General features: G+C 40.6%; 1 protein-coding gene across 1 annotated transcript; it reads right to left on the bottom strand.

Annotated features, from left to right (window-relative positions):
- Positions 1-1393: 1393 nt before the first annotated feature.
- si:ch211-235m3.5 (BICD family-like cargo adapter 1) lies at positions 1394-17184 on the bottom strand. Its single transcript, XM_034604863.1, has 10 exons — positions 16760-17184; positions 14665-14880; positions 8748-8867; positions 7444-7590; positions 6693-6875; positions 4636-4800; positions 3946-4023; positions 3344-3456; positions 3069-3189; positions 1394-2391 (listed from the first exon to the last, which is right to left on the bottom strand). The coding sequence occupies exons 1-10, from the start codon at positions 17003-17005 to the stop codon at positions 2134-2136; spliced, it is 1647 nt and encodes a 548-aa protein (XP_034460754.1). The 5' UTR covers positions 17006-17184; the 3' UTR covers positions 1394-2133.
- Between the last annotated feature and the right edge of the window lie 1666 nt (positions 17185-18850).

An 18850-nucleotide genomic window follows, 5' to 3' on the forward strand; every position in this document is an offset into this window, starting at 1 on the left:
ACGGAGCATCCTGTCTACTGAGTAACTTTTTTTTTTCATTAAAAAAATAAAATAAATTTTGGGAAAGTGTTTTATAAATAAAATAAAACAGCATTCAGTGTCACAGCTTTATAAATAGTAAATATGTATAATTGTCTCACATCCCCTACAGTTAAACTAGATTCACACAACACTTGTGAGAGAATATTTGTTGACTTTTATTTTAAATGTTATAAATAAAGAGCAGTTTCAGATTAAATATTATTGTATCTGATTTAAGGAAGAATGAAGGAAAGTGCTTTGCTTTACAATATTCTTGGGAGAACTAGATTTGACCTATTTAGTTTAAAATGCATCATGGATGGATTAACATCTCAGGCAAAATAACTGTTGGCAACCACAAACCAACCCATTGTCTATAGTTTAAATAGCTGATCAATAAATTGACAGAAAATAAATTGGCGATAATTGGTTAATAATTCCTTAAGCAAAAATGCCTAAATAAAACCACAGAAATTTTAATATGTCAAGTCTCAGTGTCCCATGAAAACAAAGTCAACATCTTGACTGTTATGCAATCTAAATCTGTTAACTTAATTATGAGCAATTCTTCTATTGTCTGGCATTTTATACAATGCACAATTAATCAATCATTGACGAAAGGAACTGTCAGATGTTTTGCTAATGAAAAGCATTTTGTTTGCATCACTGCAGCTCTCCAATAACAGGATAATATGACGTTTAATCTATGGAGACATAACCTCACTATTTTCATCAAATTATGTCAAGTATTTTGAAACTAACCTGCCACACCACAAGCTTGGACAGCAGAGGGCAGCAGCCCACCATTACCTCAGCTGTCTGATAAAGTGCAGGCCAGAGTGTGTATCACATCAATAAAAGGAAAAGTTGTATTCAAAGCTGTAATAATGCTCTAATAATTAAATTCAATACGGTTTATGACTTACAGTAAATATATATTTGTTGGCAGAATTGTTTTGTAATTAGACTAAATGTTTTTCTCCCTTTAAACATTTTGTGTCATGCTTTTACTAAGTTACTGGTGCTAGAAACATGTGCAGTATGATGATCTGGCTGTCTATCATGCAACTTTTTTCCATAATGCAACCAAACTCACTTTCCACATATTTATACACATTTCCTATCCTAGTATGTGCATTACATAAAATGTGAAGTCACAATCAAACAAGAAATGAATGAGGTTGTTAAACACATTGAGAAGAAAATCAGACAGAGCCAGAAAGACAAATTGTAAAACACAGAGGAGATTGTTCAATGTATCTTGAAATTCATTGTGGCAAAGGATTTGCCGTAGACACTTCTTGTTACTTGTCTGATTCACCCGTGGTCAGTTTATCATATTATTCTGAACACAAAGACTCACAGACACAAATCTGACAGGATTATTTGTTCTTTATGAAATGTTCTGGCAAATCATTCCAGAAGTTTTCAGTCACACAACCTAGGACACAACACAGTTTGAACTAAGCAGCTTCGATAGTGAACACTGAGTCACAGTACATACACATACAGTACATGTGTCTGCTACACACACACACACATGCTCTACCATTATTCTGATTATTCAGAAACATATTTGTTTTATATTGAAAACAAAAAAGGAACAAAATTATAGAAAAACAGCTTTCTCAGTAAACATAGTGTTTCTTAAACAAATCAAACTTTTTTTATACAATCTTTTTAACTCTTTTTAACAAATGAAATCTTTATCATTTCTTTCCTGACATTACATTTTTTGCTTTGTTCTGTTACATTAAATAATCCAAACAGATACTCCAACTGTCTACATCTACAGTATTATGCACAGTATATGATATAAAGTCTCAGACAGAAAGACATTCACATTACTACAAAATAAGGCACAATATTTACAGTCTCAAGCAAACCTTTGAGCGTGATTCTGTGAACATGACAGTGTTGCAGGTTGTCACATTTTAGGTTTAATGAAGGCTCAGCCTCTCAGTAAAATGTCTTTCAGTCAGTGTCTGTTTGAAAAGTCCAGTGTGGCTCTGTTGTTCATCACTGAATCAAAAGTGTTTTTATGGCTCTTTAGCACCAAACATAAATCAGTTCAGTTGTGACGTCCCTCTGTCCTCTCATACTCAGCGTCCTTTATTTGCCATACTGCACTCCTTTCCCACGTCTTAACCAGTCCCTCCAGGGGGACTGGGGTTTGTCCGGATTAATGTCTGAACTCCAGGTTGAGGATGAGGATGAGGAGGAGGAGGAGGTGGGCTGGTGGGTCCAGGTGGAGGCCACCTTGCTGGGCCTGCGGAAGAATGACATGCTGTTGGAGGCAGGTTTCTTCTGAGGCTGCTCCGACTGCTGCTGGGACCTCAGCTGCTGGTTGATGATGATCTGGATGTCATCCTGAGGAGAGGTGGAGGGGAAGAAGGGATGAGCAGGAGGTCTGAGGGCCAGCAACTAAGGCTGGTGTCTCATGTTCGGCAAGATTAGCATCTCCAAATCGTCATTATACATTTCTAACTCAGTGTACGTCATCCTCTGATTGTATGAGATTTATTTGATTTGTCAACAATGTGCTTTTTTTCACTTCAGGAGTTAAGATTCTGATTCTGAACTCTGCATATATTTCATTTAGATGAATTTGTCCTTTTAAGAGGAATTAGCATACTGCTGCTTTCCTCCATAGACTGTAAAAATCAAAATCATATTAACAACTACCTCAAATGCCATTCATAACCTTCATGACTGGTAAGAGAATGAGAGAAATATGGCTGCGTCCGTCCCTGACCTTCCACTGACGACACTCACAATAAGACCCATCCCTCTCGTGTCTGTCATCTATCACTAGAACTGCACGCAGCATGCCTCAGTGATTATTTATGAATATAATCTGTGATGTTTTACAGCTTAAAATTGTAAATCACATACATTGGTCAAAGGTTTCATGAAGTAGGACATGCGCAGAAAGATTTAGAAGACAGTGAGATGGAGTGATAGAACTACAGCATATAGGGAGCTGTAGGATAATGTAGACTGGATGAGAAGGGGAAAAAGCATTAACAGAGAAACATGTAGCCCACCTGCCAGGCCTCCAGCTCCTGGGACAGTTCCAGTTTACGTTGGATGGCTTCTAATAACTGGTTGTTCAGAGACATCATGTCGTTTTTACTTCGCACCAACTCCACCTCCATCAGGTTTTTCCTATGAAGAAATTAAGGAAACCTCTTCAGTCATAGATAAACCCAAACATTTACATATATTTGACTGAAAAAGGGATTTGATTTATAATGGAATGTGAGATATATTTGATATTGTAAATTACAGTGATGGTATTAAGAAGTGATGAGTTTCTCACTTGGCTATAGCTTCATCTCGGTCTCTGATGGCCTGTTGGACAACTTCACCTTGTTCCTTGACGTTCAGCAGCTTCTGTCTCAGCTCAGTGTTTTCCTGCTGTAGCTGGACATTCTGCAGGAGGAACATAACATGAGCGGTGATTAGACTCTGTTTGCCTAAAGCACAATACAGACGACATTGTTGTTGCACTAAAATGGGTTTCAAAGACTCAAAGCAATGTTAAAGGATTGCTGCACTAAAGCAACACCACTTATGTTGCAATTTACAATTCGTAATAAAACAAAAACTAAAGACACGTTGATGTAATTTGTGAACCTGAATAATAATCCGGGTGTTAGACTCGGCCACACACCTATGATAACTAACTTCTAAACTTAACAGACCTCTACAAGTGATGTAGTATATTATTTAATTTATTTGAATTAAATTTGCCACCAGACAATGTAACCTTGTGTCAAATAAAAACTCCTGAATCTGACACTAAGATGGATTACAGTGACAGTAACAAGGTCAGTACCGGCAGAGCCAAATCCTAAAATAATGGAGCAGCCACAGGTGCTGCTCCTCCCTGACAGACGTATTTGTTCAACACTGGGTTACCTGATCCCTCAGCTCCTGTGCCTCACTCCTATTCCCACACTGATCAGCCGTCCTGTCGACAAAAGCCAGATTCAGCTCCTGAAACGGAGACATTACCAAAAAGATCGGGTTTCAGTCGAGCATTTCACAGACATTTACACCAAAAGCAAGTTTCTGGCCTATTTGCATGTTGCTCCAAGGGAAGAAGTGGCTGGGCAGGGATATTTAGTTACAGATGCATGTGTGTTACTGGTCTGACTGGTCTACACATGCCATGAGACACAACTGGACAGCTGTACACACTCGGTCACAGCAAACAGAGGTTTAGTAAAGCTGACAATGGCAACAATTCAAAGGCATTCTTTAGACAAACAAGGTTGCACTGTTACTCAGCATGGTTCAAAGTAAAGACACTAGGACCATTGACAGCCACTGGGGGGCAGATAGGGTAACTGAATAAATTGATGGCTGTGTGATGAGAGTAGGCTGCTTTATAGATCTGGATCCCATTAATGTAAGACTATGTAAGAATATGAGAGCACTGGACGTTAGGACTTTAGAGCAGGGAGTTTAACATTAAAACATTTGTATAGTGTAATGACAAATGGTTCAAAAACTCCCATCCTCCTCTTGTTTCAAAAAACAAGGTCGACCTTTTCTTTTCATTTCCTCTCCTGCCCCACTTGCTCTTTTTGTGTGTCTCTCACCCACCTGAGGGCTGGATCCCTGCGCCAGGGTTTGGGCCACCCCCTTCAGCCGGAGCAGCACGGACTGCAGGTCGTCCCGTTGATCCGGGAAATCTGACCCCGCTGAGCAGCTCGGATCCTGGGTCAGTGGGAGCAGTAACTGAAGGATGGACCCCATTTCTTGTCTTAGCTGCGTAGAAAAGGGAGGAGGGCATGTTGATTTATATTTATTATGACAAAAAGACATTCTGTACTCAAGCAGAAGTACAGATAATTGTGTTCAAAACGTATCATGAAAAGTGTAAAACTACATGCTTTGAAACGCACTTAAAGTATATTTCTACTGGATGTATCTGTGCAAGGCAAACTTTAGACTCATGTCGCATGAATATAGTTCAAAGACTATTTAACTTAAACACTCTTACTTCAAATGAAATGAAAAAAGAATGTACTATATTATATATGAAACAGATAATTCCACAAAAATGCATTAAAACGAAAATAACGAGCCTGTTTTGAAAAACTACGTAGTGGAAAGTACAGATATTTGTGTTAAAATGTAGGGAGACAAAGTAAAATATCATCAGAAAAATACTCAAGTGAAGTGCAGACACTTCTGTACTTGACATAATAGAAGAGAACTAATGTTTCAGATGATCCCTGACAAATAAAACTGGGTCAAAACCAGGCATTTCTTTTCCTCTTTACACTTCAGCATGTGATATACTTTATTCTCTTCACATGTGACATTATTGGGAGTATGACCTCATCACTTTATTTCTGACTTACTTCCTTGACTCAAATGTAGCACGACGGTACTGATCTCATGATAACTGAACACAGGTTTGTTTTTTTTAGAAGAGATAATCATGTCATATTTTATGATAAGGTCATAGACACATGTGCCTTTAAAGAAGAAACTCTCCGGCGATGTGGTCGTGACAAACAGGAAATGTATCGAATGACTCACAGGTCGAGTTATACATCACATTTTCCTGCTGGAACAAAACAATAATGGCAGACGGCCAGAGCGTGAGATCTAGAAGTCTTTGCTTCACTGTTTTCAAGTCAGTTTTCCTGTCCTCTCGAAAGGCGTAAATCAAACGTGGGTCTTCCGCACCGCGCCTCATCAGATGTTCCTTTTGTGGCGTCTTCGCTTTGCACACCAGGACTTTCACACCTTCTTTTTGCATCAAACACAAGTCACACTGTCACAGAGAACTTGCACAAGATGTTCTGTCAGAGCGTTCCTTTCTGCAGACACAGCTACTTTACTTCTGCTTTCATACATTCATACAATTCCAACTATTTTCAGCTTTAATTCAGCTTAGATGATGTTTCTCTGGTGTCATTAACATGTGATCTCACAGTTTTTTTTCAGCTGAGACACATAAATGCAAAGTGTGTGTTTCCAGTCATCACAGGAACATTGTTTCCTCTGAGAACATACATGATTCATTGTGGGCAGGACAACAATAGAACAAGACCAAAACTGTCACTTGCCAACCACAGTGTGGAGAAACACTGTTGAATTTATTGCCTCTGCTTTGTAGTTAAGTCAGAGTTTGTTGTATAGTTCAGATTATGTCTGTGTTTTACGATTTCTGGACTTTGTTTCATTTTGCACATTCAATCTGCAGCACTGACTGAAACTGTGAGAACAACATCTGATGTAGATAAAAATCCTAATATTCTATATATATAATATTCAAATCATAATATTGGCAAATATTGTAATAGAGTTCAATCAGAAACAGTTTAATAAAACTGAATAAAATAATGTTTTATGGCTAATCCAGCTAAATAAGTAACTGATATGTTGCCCTTTTTTCTATTATTCATATCCTCTCACTATATTTGTTTATATTGTATAATGTAGGTTATATGAAAGTCTTTGGTCAATGTTTGACCTTTGTGGAAATATTTTTTACTTCATTGATCCCTTTTTAATCATCTTTTGTATTTTTCCTAAAATCCCACTGGCAAGAGTCCGATTTACGCCAGATTTTCTTCTGCTCTGACACAACGTCTTAAACAAACTGTGTTGAACACTTATCCACTCGAGTGCTTCTGTTTCCGTACCTCCTCTTTGCTGAGTCCCAGCCCTGCCGTCTCCAGGCTGCTCTCCAGCTCAGACAGCAGGGAGGCGTCTCCTTGGCTCCTGGCTTCCTGGAGGGACACCTCCTCCTGAAGCTCTTCCACCTGGGCCTGCAGCTGCTGGGAGCGACCCCGGGCCACCTCCACCTCCTGCCACGCCTCTGCGAGCTGGAAACAAACAGCACAGGGATGAACACACAAATGAACATGTGTAGATACAGAACACACAGGCATAGGTATGAGTCTGAGGTTTTACAACAGACGACAGACATTAAGATCCTCGTAGATTATTAAATGGATAACTGACAGAGGAAGAAGGATATTGTAACACTTGTTTTTTTTACTCTAGGCGTAAAAGTGTGCTTTTTAAAAAACTTGCATCGTGAGACACCGTCTAAAAACTCTACTAATGTTCAGCGCGAGAGAAATCCTGACGTGCCAGATTCCAGCCCCGAGCCCGACGTGAAACTCAACGAACGAACACAAGTGGAATCCAGAGCTGTGAGCAAAAGTTACAATGACGGGGATGAGGTGATTGTTTAGCAATGTTTTCCACAATCCCACCGAAACCCGGGCAGGGCGCAGAAAATCCCCTTTGTTATTGAGGCTCTTTCATTCATACACCGACCGCACTGAGCTGCTCTGTGTTGTCTGAAAGAGTGAAGCTCGTGGTGCGTCTGTGTCGTGGTGCTTGTGGGTTTTCACTAGGTGATGTATAAATGCAGAAGGTGCGCACCTGCTGGCTGTGCTGCTGGTTGAGTTGGTCGTGCAGAGCCAGACGTGTGTGTAAAGAGGCCAAACTCGTCCTCAGCTCAGAGTTTTCTTGACACACGCTCTTCAAACGCTCCTCCAGCCCCTGCTCCTTCTGGGTGAGACGCAACACCTAAAAAAATACACACAGATATGAAGTAAAAAAACCTCTCTGACTCCCGACCACCTCCAGCTGATCCCTTAAATCACACCACATCAATCCACAAATATTAATATCTGGGAGCATTGAGAAATTGGGAGTTTTTCTTTGACTTGATTCTGCCTGAAAAAACAAAACACATTTCCTGGAAGAGTAAAAAATGCAGTAGACCCTTTCTCTTCTATATCAAAGGAATGTTGTTTGGTTTCTGCTTTTTGGAAACAAGTCATCACAAGTACAGAGTGAAAGAGTGCGTGTGTTGCTGCTTGAAGAACAGAAAATGCTTTATTAGTTACAATTAATAATGAATCTCTTTTGAATCTGTAAAAAAAAAAAGACTAATCATTATCAAGATAAGTTTTGTCAAGTTTGTTTTCTTTTTTTAACGTCTGTCTTCGTGTTTATTTTTCTACAGACGTAGAAATTAGTCTTCTATTTTGAGAAACTGCTGTTGTTGTATTTGTGCTGCATTTTTACCATCGCCGAGGAGGTTATGTTTTGACCCCTGTCTGTTTGTTTGTTTGTTTGTTTGTTTGTTTGTTTGTTTGTTCATCTGTTTATCAGCAGGATTACACAAAAACATATTTCCAAGAAATTTGGTGGAAAGTAGGAACATGGGCCAAGAAAGAGCCCATTAACTTTTAGTGCAGTTCCAGACAACAGGGCACAAACAGGCATTGTTTACTCACTTCCTTTAACATTGTGAGATAGTGCTCTTTCCCGGGGAACAATTCATGTATCTTTGTAGCCTTTGTACTGTTTTGTTTAATGGTTTGTCTTATTTCATTTCTCTACGTTTGCTTTATGTGCCTGGATTACTTCTGATGCCTGCTCATTTTAGTTTTACTGTGAGATTTAGACACTCAAATGATGTTCTTTACGTATTGGGAAAGAAAACTTTGAACCTCAAAAACCCTCAGTCAAGGATTTTCTTCTGTAAATGACACTAAACTGAAGCTAAGGCCAGATGAACCAGTGTCTGGAAATGAAATCAGCATTACAGACAAGAACTCTTTCCAGTCTGGTCACTGTTTTGGGGTTTTGTTTTTTGGGGGTTTTGGTATTTATTTTGTTGTTTAGGCTTTAGCATTGGTTTCATTGGTGCATGTATACTCGTGTGCAGTAGTTACCTGCTCCCTCATGGCACTGATCAGCTCCTCATCCTGTGGCCTGTTGTGGCTTCCCTTCTGCTGGAGCTCGTGTTTTAGAGCCTGCAGCTCGCTGGACACGGCCCGCTCCACCTCCATTGCCTAAACACACAGAAAATGCACATCAGACACACAAAATGTACAAATAGGGTGAAAGAAAACAGAAATGTAGCTTTTGAATGTGAAGGTCAGCAGGTCAACCCTTCTGACATGAGGAAAAGATTACAGAAGGATGTAGGCCAGAAGTCATAGAGCAAGAAAAGTGGGATCACTCAACTTTAAATTTAAAAACAAAGCTGACCCGAGGCAGGAGCTTTAAGAGAATTGAGAACACAATCTTGCATCTAAAAATAACCATATATGTGTAGCAGGAGGTCTCTGAGATACAGACCTGTGATAGAGACCCCGGTGGGAAGAAATATAACATGATATCTGCCCTAAAGGTTGGGATTACTATTGTTTTTTCTATGGGCCCTGTAACAGAAGGAAAATGAAACATGACTTTGCCCTAAAAAAAACTGAAAGTGGCTACTGTGTGTTTCGGTGGTTCCCAAGCTACATCCCAATAAGATCCAGAGATAAAAAAAAAAAAAAAAAACTGGGAGGACATAACAATCAGATTAAAGGTTTGAAAGAAGAAAAATCAGTTTTGCTTTCACTGGATATTTTCACAACTTCAGCCCTCAAATTCCTTCAGGTAAAAAAAAGAAGAAAAGAACCTACTCAGAACTCATAACCACACATTAAGGGCATATTGGCTGTTTTTGACCAGTAATCGTGAGATGGATTATTGTCTTTATAAGTGGGTCCATGGTTTTAAGGGTTACATGTTTTTTGTTCCTCATCATATCTATTCCAAAACTTTACCCCTTTAACAGACACACATAAATTTTTTTATACCGCTGTTATACTTCTGACGGCCCCGGGTGAACAACCCGTCGCCCTCACACCAACCCCTCCCCCCCCGTCCCGGTCTCGGACCCTCAGTTCCCCTTACTCAGCAGTCCGGTGGGCCCCTGTCAGGTCCCATCACCGCCACATAATGCAAGATGAAAGAGCGTCCTCTGAGGCAGATGGAGCAGGGGGCATCTTGGACTTGCCAGTGACATCATCATGCCACATTAGACAACAATGTGGTGGAGGGTAAACTTGGACATCGGGGGGGTAGAGTGGAGGGGACAGCTTGTGTGTACGTGTTTGCAAGAGTGTGCGGAGGAAGTGAGGCCGGCGTGAGGGCTAAAATTAGTGGGAAGTGTGTGTGTGTGTGTCTGAGAGTAAAGCATGCACTGATGGACAATAACAAAACATAGCATGCAGACACACTATGAGGAGGAGAAAGGGGGGGGGGGGGCCTTGAAGATGAACGTTTGTGTCTGTGAGTCATCATTACTGCTGCCTCGTCCCGCCAACATGGGTCTCCTCCACAATAGGGGCAGCGACCCACTGAGAATCGACCAAAACAGAAGTGGAAGGAGGACGCTCCATTTGGTAGAGAGACAAAGATGGCATCCCCTCGCATGGCCCCCGAGCCTCAGGCCCTCACCAGTCCAAACACAGAGGTATCCAACAACAGCTGACCACCCCAGCCACAGCCGAGCCCCTCGGGGAGGACACAGAAAAGACGGCTTTCCCCTGGGACGATGGGGCACCGGCGGCAGCATCAAAAGAGCAAATGAAAGATTTATATCTCTCTGCGATGTATACTGTCTTTTTCTTTTTGTTTATGAGCTGGGTGATGCTGCCAGAGGGGCAGAGGTCACGGGGCTCGCCTCAATTTAGGCGTCTCATTTTACAATAACGGAAACCCGCAGTGAGGGATTTGTCAAGTTGTCAAATAACAAACTGTGATCAGTGAAGGTAATCATGTACCGTTGGGCCGAAAACAAGAGGGGAAGAGTGGGGGGAAAAAAGACCAGATCACTAAATATTTAGTTAATGCCCAGTCCAACTTTATTGATAAAAACAGGGTGGAGAAAATATTTTAAGCTGAAAGTGCTGATAATTTTCACTCTTTACTCAATTAATCAATGAATTAAACTATGTTTTGTTTTTTTTAAAGTAGAGCTTCAACAGTTAGTCGATTAATTGTTTAGCTGATCAACAGAAAATTGATGGAACCAAATGTTTGCTGGTTTTAGTTTCTCAAATGAGATGATTTCCTGCTTTTTGGGGTGAAACATGACAGTGAATAGAGTAATAATGGGGGCTATATTCAACTTAACTCTAATGTCCTGAGCTTACCGTAATTCTTAAGAGTCAAATCAAATGACTCTTCCCAATAAACAAACCCAGTTTCATCAGAATGTGCAGTTTATCTTATCTCACCACTCTCCCTCAGCTCCGGACTGGTATTCCTTCTCCTCTTCAGTAGATGTTTACATACAGATTTCTAATACACTGATAATGTTGAGCTGTGAAAGATGTTCTTGCACAAGAGTGAAACTTAATCAGCAAAACATCTCAATCCCATTTTTCTTTCCTTCAGTGTAAATAATTTCATAACCGTCTGGCTCGGGAGAATCAGACTTCATGTTTTTTTCTTTTACAGATAAGCTGGAAATCCCCTTTCAAAACTGAATCAACAAACTTATTGCTTCATTAAAGTGTTCTCAGGTGTTTTCCAGTGGCAGAAATTAAAACATTGGTAAAGGGATCAGCCGGAAAACATCCTGACATCATTTAACACTCTCTGCTGTATTAACACCTTAATCCTCCTGCACCTGAGCTGCTCTTTATAGAGTCAGTTTGTGCAGCCGCTGCATCAGATGAACCAGTAAATCTAACCCCTCACATCAGAGCTTTACTTTGCTGCTGCTGGTCAACACAATGAATTCATTCTCTCTCAGGTTTCTGCAGCGCGATACAGTCGTCGACCTCCTCCTCCAGATTCCCGTCAGGCTCCTGTTACACTCCCACAATTACGATATCGAGTTTCAAGCTCTTTGAAAACCAGCTCGTGCTTCATTATATGTAGACTCACAATCTACAAAAAGACTACAGACTCCGAGAGCAGCTTGAATAGTCCGCTGATGTACAATTATACATCAGCAAGGACATTTAACTTAAAACCAAAACTATTTACAGCTTTTTTTCCACAAATGGCAACATGTATCAGCACCAAAGGCTGCTGGGGCCTTGGAATTTCTTATTTCCTTACCAAAAATATTAGCTTTATATCCATAAAGACAAATAACCCTGGAATTACACACAGTGGAGTGCGTACCTCTCCTAAGATCCTAGAGTCTCCTGATTAAACCACATTTAAATTCACTGCACCAAGATTTGGATCTGCACCAGATCTCATAAATATCAGTCCCCTGATTTTTTTCCAACAACATCCATGAATTATTCTCTGATAGATCAATGCAAATCCCCCGGATCCGCCCCCTGATCCGCATCTCAACTTTAACGGATCTTTCCCTGAGTGAGGCCCCATCCCTCCACAAAATGTCATGGAAATTGGTTCAGTTGTTTTTGTGTCATCCTGCAAACAAACAAACAAACAAACCAACAAACCAACAAACCAACAAACAAACAGACAGGGATGAAAACATGACCTCCTTGGTCGAGGTATTTCATTGTTTGAGTAAAGCAAAAGTAAAACAAAATTTTACTGGGCCCAACACTGCCCTCTGATCCCAAACATGGATATTCTGATGTGACTGATATTTTTCACTTTTTATTCACCATTTGAAGTGAAAATAATAATCAGGACCAAATCTCCTGCTCCTATCATAACTGTGGAAGCGTCTGTACAAACACACACCCACATAAGCACAGACACACAAACACAACTCACCACACCCGGCAGCACAGCAACAGAGGCAGCAGTAACATTTACCACCACGTCTGGTAAAGACACTTCAGGCATGGACCCTCCTCTCGCTCTGCCTTTTCTTTTCCCTCACGACTCCAGAGTTACACACGTCTGATGCCCGACAGCCAAGTAAAAAAAAATGTTTCCTCCCCATTTCCTTCTTCTTGAACTTCCTAACCAGAGATAGCCCCTTTTATCTAAATGGACCTTTTCCTGGACATCTGGGGAGTCGCTTTTCCTCAGTGCAAGTTCTTGAGGAGGAAGGACTCTCACAGTTCCTCATTCTGCGGACCTTGACTCATGGGAGAGTGTCTCTCTGTTGTTTGGGTTCATTTTTAACTTTGCCAGCTCAGGTTTGATGATCATCTTTAAAACAACACAAGGAACCGCTCCACTGAGTGACTGGTCAGGTGTGAAGCAACACGTCACATCGGTAATGTTTAGCAAAACAGCCCCACCTTTCTCAGGCTGGAAAAGTACTCACGGTCCTCCAGCTTCACTGATAAGAGGCTGTAAAACATGTCACCGGTTTGATTCTCCTGCCAGGCTACGTTGTCTTCTCACGGAGATTTAACCTCAGCACATATTGTTGCTTATCATGATTCATTCAGCTGTTTTTATCCATTACGTCACCTAGTTAAACACTAAACTTAATTATGTTACTAAATAAAGCACATCTGGTTTCATAGACTATAATGTTCTCATACAGGACAGAAGTTAATGATTATTCTTATAACCAATCAATCCTCACATGTGATTCAATTGTTTCATGGTTTTGTGATTCGAGGTCATTGAAAAATGCTTTTTATTTACTAAAGCTGAAGGTGATGTCTTCCCTTATCTTGTCTTGCTGAAGCAACTGTTCAAAACTTAAAAGATTTTCACTTAACTATGAGATAAAACAGACGAAGACAGAAAACACAGAAGCTGGGATCTGAATGTTCTGCATTTTTCCTCAAGAAGTGACTTTGAAAGGCAGAAATGAATGTTGTTGTTTTTTCCTGATAAGATCAGCATGATTACACAAAAACAAGTGAATGATTTAGCTGATCCTGGAATTTCCTTCCACTTTCTTTAAAATAGAAAGAGAGGGCATTTTCCCAGAAGCTATTCATGGTTCTTAATGAAAATAATCAGGCATGTTATGGGAACTGATATCTATGAGTGTGTGAAATGTGGTGGTGTTGGGTCTTGGCAGAGGTGAGTGTCATTCTAGTTTTGATTGTTAGTTTGGTCTGTAAAAAGTCAAAGACAAATTGAGAAAGTTTGCAGACCCAAATATGATGTCTTCGAAATCTGGATTTGTCTGACCAACATTACAAAACCCAAAGATATTTAGTTTAATCTGCAAATATTCACATTTGGTCGAGTACATGATGTTGCAACCAGTATATTTTAGCTTTTTAGGTTTAATCTAGGTCCTTAATTATTGAGAACGTTATCAATTAACTACTTTCAGCCCCATGATCATGTGTTGGATTCTTTTCCAAAAAACTGACGAACATGCATGAGTGGAATTCAAGTGGAAGCAGCATCTTCCTCTCCTCTGTCCTGGATCTAAAACCAGACTGTGGCACTAACATATCATCTCCATCCTGCTGCACACTGGCACAGATCATTTGTCTCAGGACGACAACAGAACAGACAACAGACTTTCACTTCCCCCTCGGTCTCTCCTGCTCAGATGAAAGCTTTCTCCTGTATTTGTGCAGTAAGCATTTTTTGGCCTCTGCCTTGCTCTGAGTGTATAAACAGCCTGAGCGCCTGGCCTTGCTCGAGAGCAGATTAGACTGAGTCAGACTGATACCAGAGCGGTTTGTAAAGAACACAGAGTTTCAGCGTGTGGATTGCGTGACAGCTCGCCTTATCGAGTTTGTCTCAGAGGACCAACTGCTTGAAATTCACAGGAGGTGTTTGTTTCAGCGAGGCTCAGTTACCTGCTGCAGCCCGGAGGTTTCTTTACACCCAGATATGTACTTCACGCTCACTTTTCTTTATAAATGTGGTACAGATAGAATCACATTATCATTGAATTTACTCAATCATTCTGCTCAACTCTACCATCCATGTGTGGGGACTCACGGTGTTGAGCTCCTCCCTGAGCCGCTGCGTGTGCTCGCTGTGCTCCAGCTGGGCCCGACTCTTGTCCCTCTCGGCCTCGCTGAGCGCCAGGGTGAGCCGCTCCACCTGGGCGCTCAGCTCCCTCACATCCCTCTCCAGGTCCCCCACCTGGCTCTCCCACTGGGACTGGCAGCCCTCCAGCTTCAACCGCAGCTCATGCCGACCCTGCTCCAGCCCCTAGACACAGGCGGAAAAAAGAAAAAAACGTCTTAATAGGTGACGGTGGGAACATCACAGAGGGACAAACAAAATGACAACAAATACAGCTCACTCAAAGTGTTTGTACTGTGTTGGATTGAAATTACACTGCTGGTGAATTAACCTTGATGGCGATCGGATGTGACAAACAACAACACATTGTTTTGTGGGGAATCTGAGGACAAACTGCAACAATGAGCCTCAATTAGTCCGGGAAAGGATCATGGGAAATCTGTGACATCTGTAATCTGAATCAATTTGCACGGAGAATTTACAACATAAATGTAATTCTACAACAAAAATCTGCATCACAGTTCCATCTTTAATATGATGGTTAAAAAAAAACACATCTTTGAGTTTTGGGATTGTTAAATAAGACAAAAAGAGCAATGTTCTGTTACATTATGCAATAAACAGCATAATCTGCTGAATAATCGGAACAATCTACAATGATTAATTAAACTTAAAATCAATGAACACCTAATATTTCCACCTCTATCAGATAAGTCCTTGCACTTTGACACTTTCCCACCTTGGCTGTTTGACCTTATACTGTAATGTAACACCTAATCGCACCCGATAAGACTCAGGACAGAAGATCTGAGGCAGACGACAGCCTTCACCTTGAGACAACCAGGATTTAGTCTGTACCAACCACCCAGGTGTGTGATGCTGGGCAGCAGGGGACAGGCCAAATGCTCTCATTTGCTGCCTCTGTTGTTGTGTTGACATGTATTTAATATGGAGAATCTCTCCATCGCTGCTGACATTGTTCTATCCTTGTATTTTTTATTACCCCTTTAGGAGCTGGTGTCTTACATAAGTGGGATTTTTGCAGCAGGAGCAGGAGGAGGAGGAGGTTGCCAGTTGCTTACATAACCAGTGCAGATAACTTTTGTATTAGTGTAGATGAAACTCTTCTATGCTGAGCCAGACTGACATTTTATTAGCACAACATATTGACATGGAACCATGTGCCTGGCAGCTGTTTTCATAATTATGATAAAATCCCTTAATATACATTTAAATAACTGACTTTTCATTGCATTTTAGAATATTCTGAATGAGGTTTAATTAGGACACACACAACAAATGTTGTTTGTATCCACATTACTATGAATGTCATGTGTTTTCAAACTGCAAGTCACAAATAGCTCTTTATTATCAAAGCTTACTGTCGAAGTGCGAAAGTAACTTCTTATATTTAATATAGTCTATAAGAAATAACCTCAAATCTACGGTCAGTATAATTTATGATACTTAAAAAATCCAAGACTAATGTGGGGGATATTTTCTACTCAGGCTGGACAATATAATACAATACAATATAAAAAATTTCATATCAATTGATAAACGTCACATTATTATTTCTTTGAAGTGTAAAAACTGATTTTTGGTCCTGAGTGTTGTGGTTTTAAGAGAGTCACACACTTGATGAACATCAAAACATGGTACAAATCTGAGGTAGATCAGTTATGTGTTATACCCCATCACTGTTTTGCACAATACACATAAGCAATGTATCGATGGACTTTTGTTATATTGCTATTGATGAAAATTATATTGTGATAACATTATATTTTCTATACTTGATAATAGTTATTTTTTCAATCCATGTCAACTGAGTGGTCAAAGTTAACCTTCAATCTGACTCCATAATACGAAATTTCTGAGTTTACGCACACGAACATTCTTCAAAGAGAATCAGGAAACCTCACGTCTTCATCCGTCCACTTCAAACATCAGCATTAGGCCTCGTCGAGAGTTTTAAAATACACAACCACCCGCGAAGCTTCTATTAAACCCACTGTAACTGAGTTTGATATGAAAACCACTTGTGCGTAAAGTCCGCTCTTACCTCCAGCTTGTCTGCGTACTGCTCGTGAAGTTTCTCGCTCTGCTCTTTCAGCTCTCGGTTTTCCAGGAGCAGAGCGTTTCCCAGCTGAGCTGCCAAAATAACCTCTTCCTCCTTTTGTTTCAGAGCCACCACAAGTTCACTGGGGTCCTGATAATCTGTTATTTCCTCCGCTCCGTAGTCGAAGTAGAAATCCTCCTCCAGCTTCATGCTCCTGGACTTGAAGCCCCATTCATCCAGTCGATCCATAACAGAGGAGATGCGCTCACGTCTTCTTGTAAAAAATGTTTTTTAAATAAAGTGTTTTTGTTTAATAAATACAGGTGTAGATGAGATGCTCATCCATAGCACCTGACACGGGCTGCTGTCTCTGTGAGTGTGCGCGTGCGAATGAAGCCAAGAGAGGAGGCTGCTCCCTGTGTCACCAGCAGATGACTGCTTACTGGTTTGTCTCCAGGGGGAGTAACCAGCTGCAGTCACCTGAGCAACTGTTCCCACCCCCACTGTCAACACACACACACACACACTGACACCTGTCTTGTGCTCCTGACTCACACTGACTCTGTCATCAGGGGAAATTACACAGAAAAACATGTTTGATGAGATCAGATACATTAAATACTTTATTTCTTACGATCAGTTGTTTGTTTGTGTCTAATATCTCCAGGCAATCTACAGGATTCATTATGTGCTGCAGAGTTTGTAGAAATGTAATGAAAAGGCTTTCAGAAAACGTTGTCAGATGGCATTGGGGTTTCTATATGATATCCCCAAAAAAACGATCACATTTCCAAACTAATTTCAATAAATCTTGACGGTAGATTTGAATACTTCATGAATACGTAACAGGTCTTTCTCTGTCTTCTACCATACTGACAATGGAAATATATTATCATACCGATTCCTCCTGTTATTCCTCATGTTATTATAAGTGGTACAATTTTTTTCACCACTTCCCCTTCCACACTTGTACAAAAGTGCATTGTGATGTTTTGCTTGAGGGTGGGGGCATTTTGTCTTGTTATAATAAACCATTGACTTTCTTTACTGTTTGTTTTCTTGTGTTTAACAATATTTATCTATTTCAAAGACACATAATCATAGATGTTTTCTCTTATTGCCTTTCACCTCTCCTTAAGACTTCATTTATATTTTGGCATACGAAAATGTATCCTGATTACCATCTTTAATATTGTATTAAAGATTTATTATTTTATCAAAGAAAAGTTTCAGCCATTTTAGACTATAAAATGGAAATATGTTGTATACTATGGCCTATGATAAACCTTTATTAGTCCCACTATAGGGGAAATTAGATTTATGCAGCAGCTAAGGGAATATCAAAAATAGACAATCAGTTAAGGTAATAAATTAATCACAGGACTACAACAAACATATACTATAAAAAATACAGGTCTATTGGAAATGTCCTGTTTATTACCCCACAGCATTGAATCAAAGTAGATTTGGATGGAAAATACCCTTTAATATCAAAATCACAACAAATCTCTATAATCTTAATACAATTTAAAATCCGATTATCTCGATTATTCTCTCCCTGCAGGCCTGTATTTAGTGGATGCACTTTTGGCTCCAGTTAGGACATCAAGACGTCATTGTGTTACTCATTCTCCTTCATCCAGCAAGTGTCAAAGAGGGGGAGTCTCTGCTTGCTTTGTCTGGCTGCTTGCCAGAGGTCAAAGGTCAGCACCCACAAGGTTTGATGCAGCAGGGGCCAGTGTCAGGGGAATAAAAAACGAAGCATCCTGACGCACGGCGAGGCTTTTGTTGTCAGGAAGGCCAAAGCTCCTGTACATATGGCGGCAGGGACCAAGCAAACTTAGAAGCACTGTACGTCAGGGCTGAGCACGCCTCGCTGCCATTGTCTCCATTGTTCCTGTCCGGTTTACGGGCCACTGATGGAGGGGCTTGTGCCGTAAGCATGACGAGGTGTCTCACATACCGCCCGCTGTGCAGTCCGCATGTGGTCAAACAGTGCACACAGAGGAGGGGAGGCCTTTTGGAGTCAGCCACAACGACACAATCAGACAAAGTTAATGAAGCAGACATCAGAGGACCAGCCCTGTTACGCAT

This window comes from Hippoglossus hippoglossus, chromosome 13, assembly GCF_009819705.1.
Source record: "Hippoglossus hippoglossus isolate fHipHip1 chromosome 13, fHipHip1.pri, whole genome shotgun sequence".
In the NCBI taxonomy this organism is placed as follows: Eukaryota; Metazoa; Chordata; class Actinopteri; order Pleuronectiformes; family Pleuronectidae; genus Hippoglossus; species Hippoglossus hippoglossus.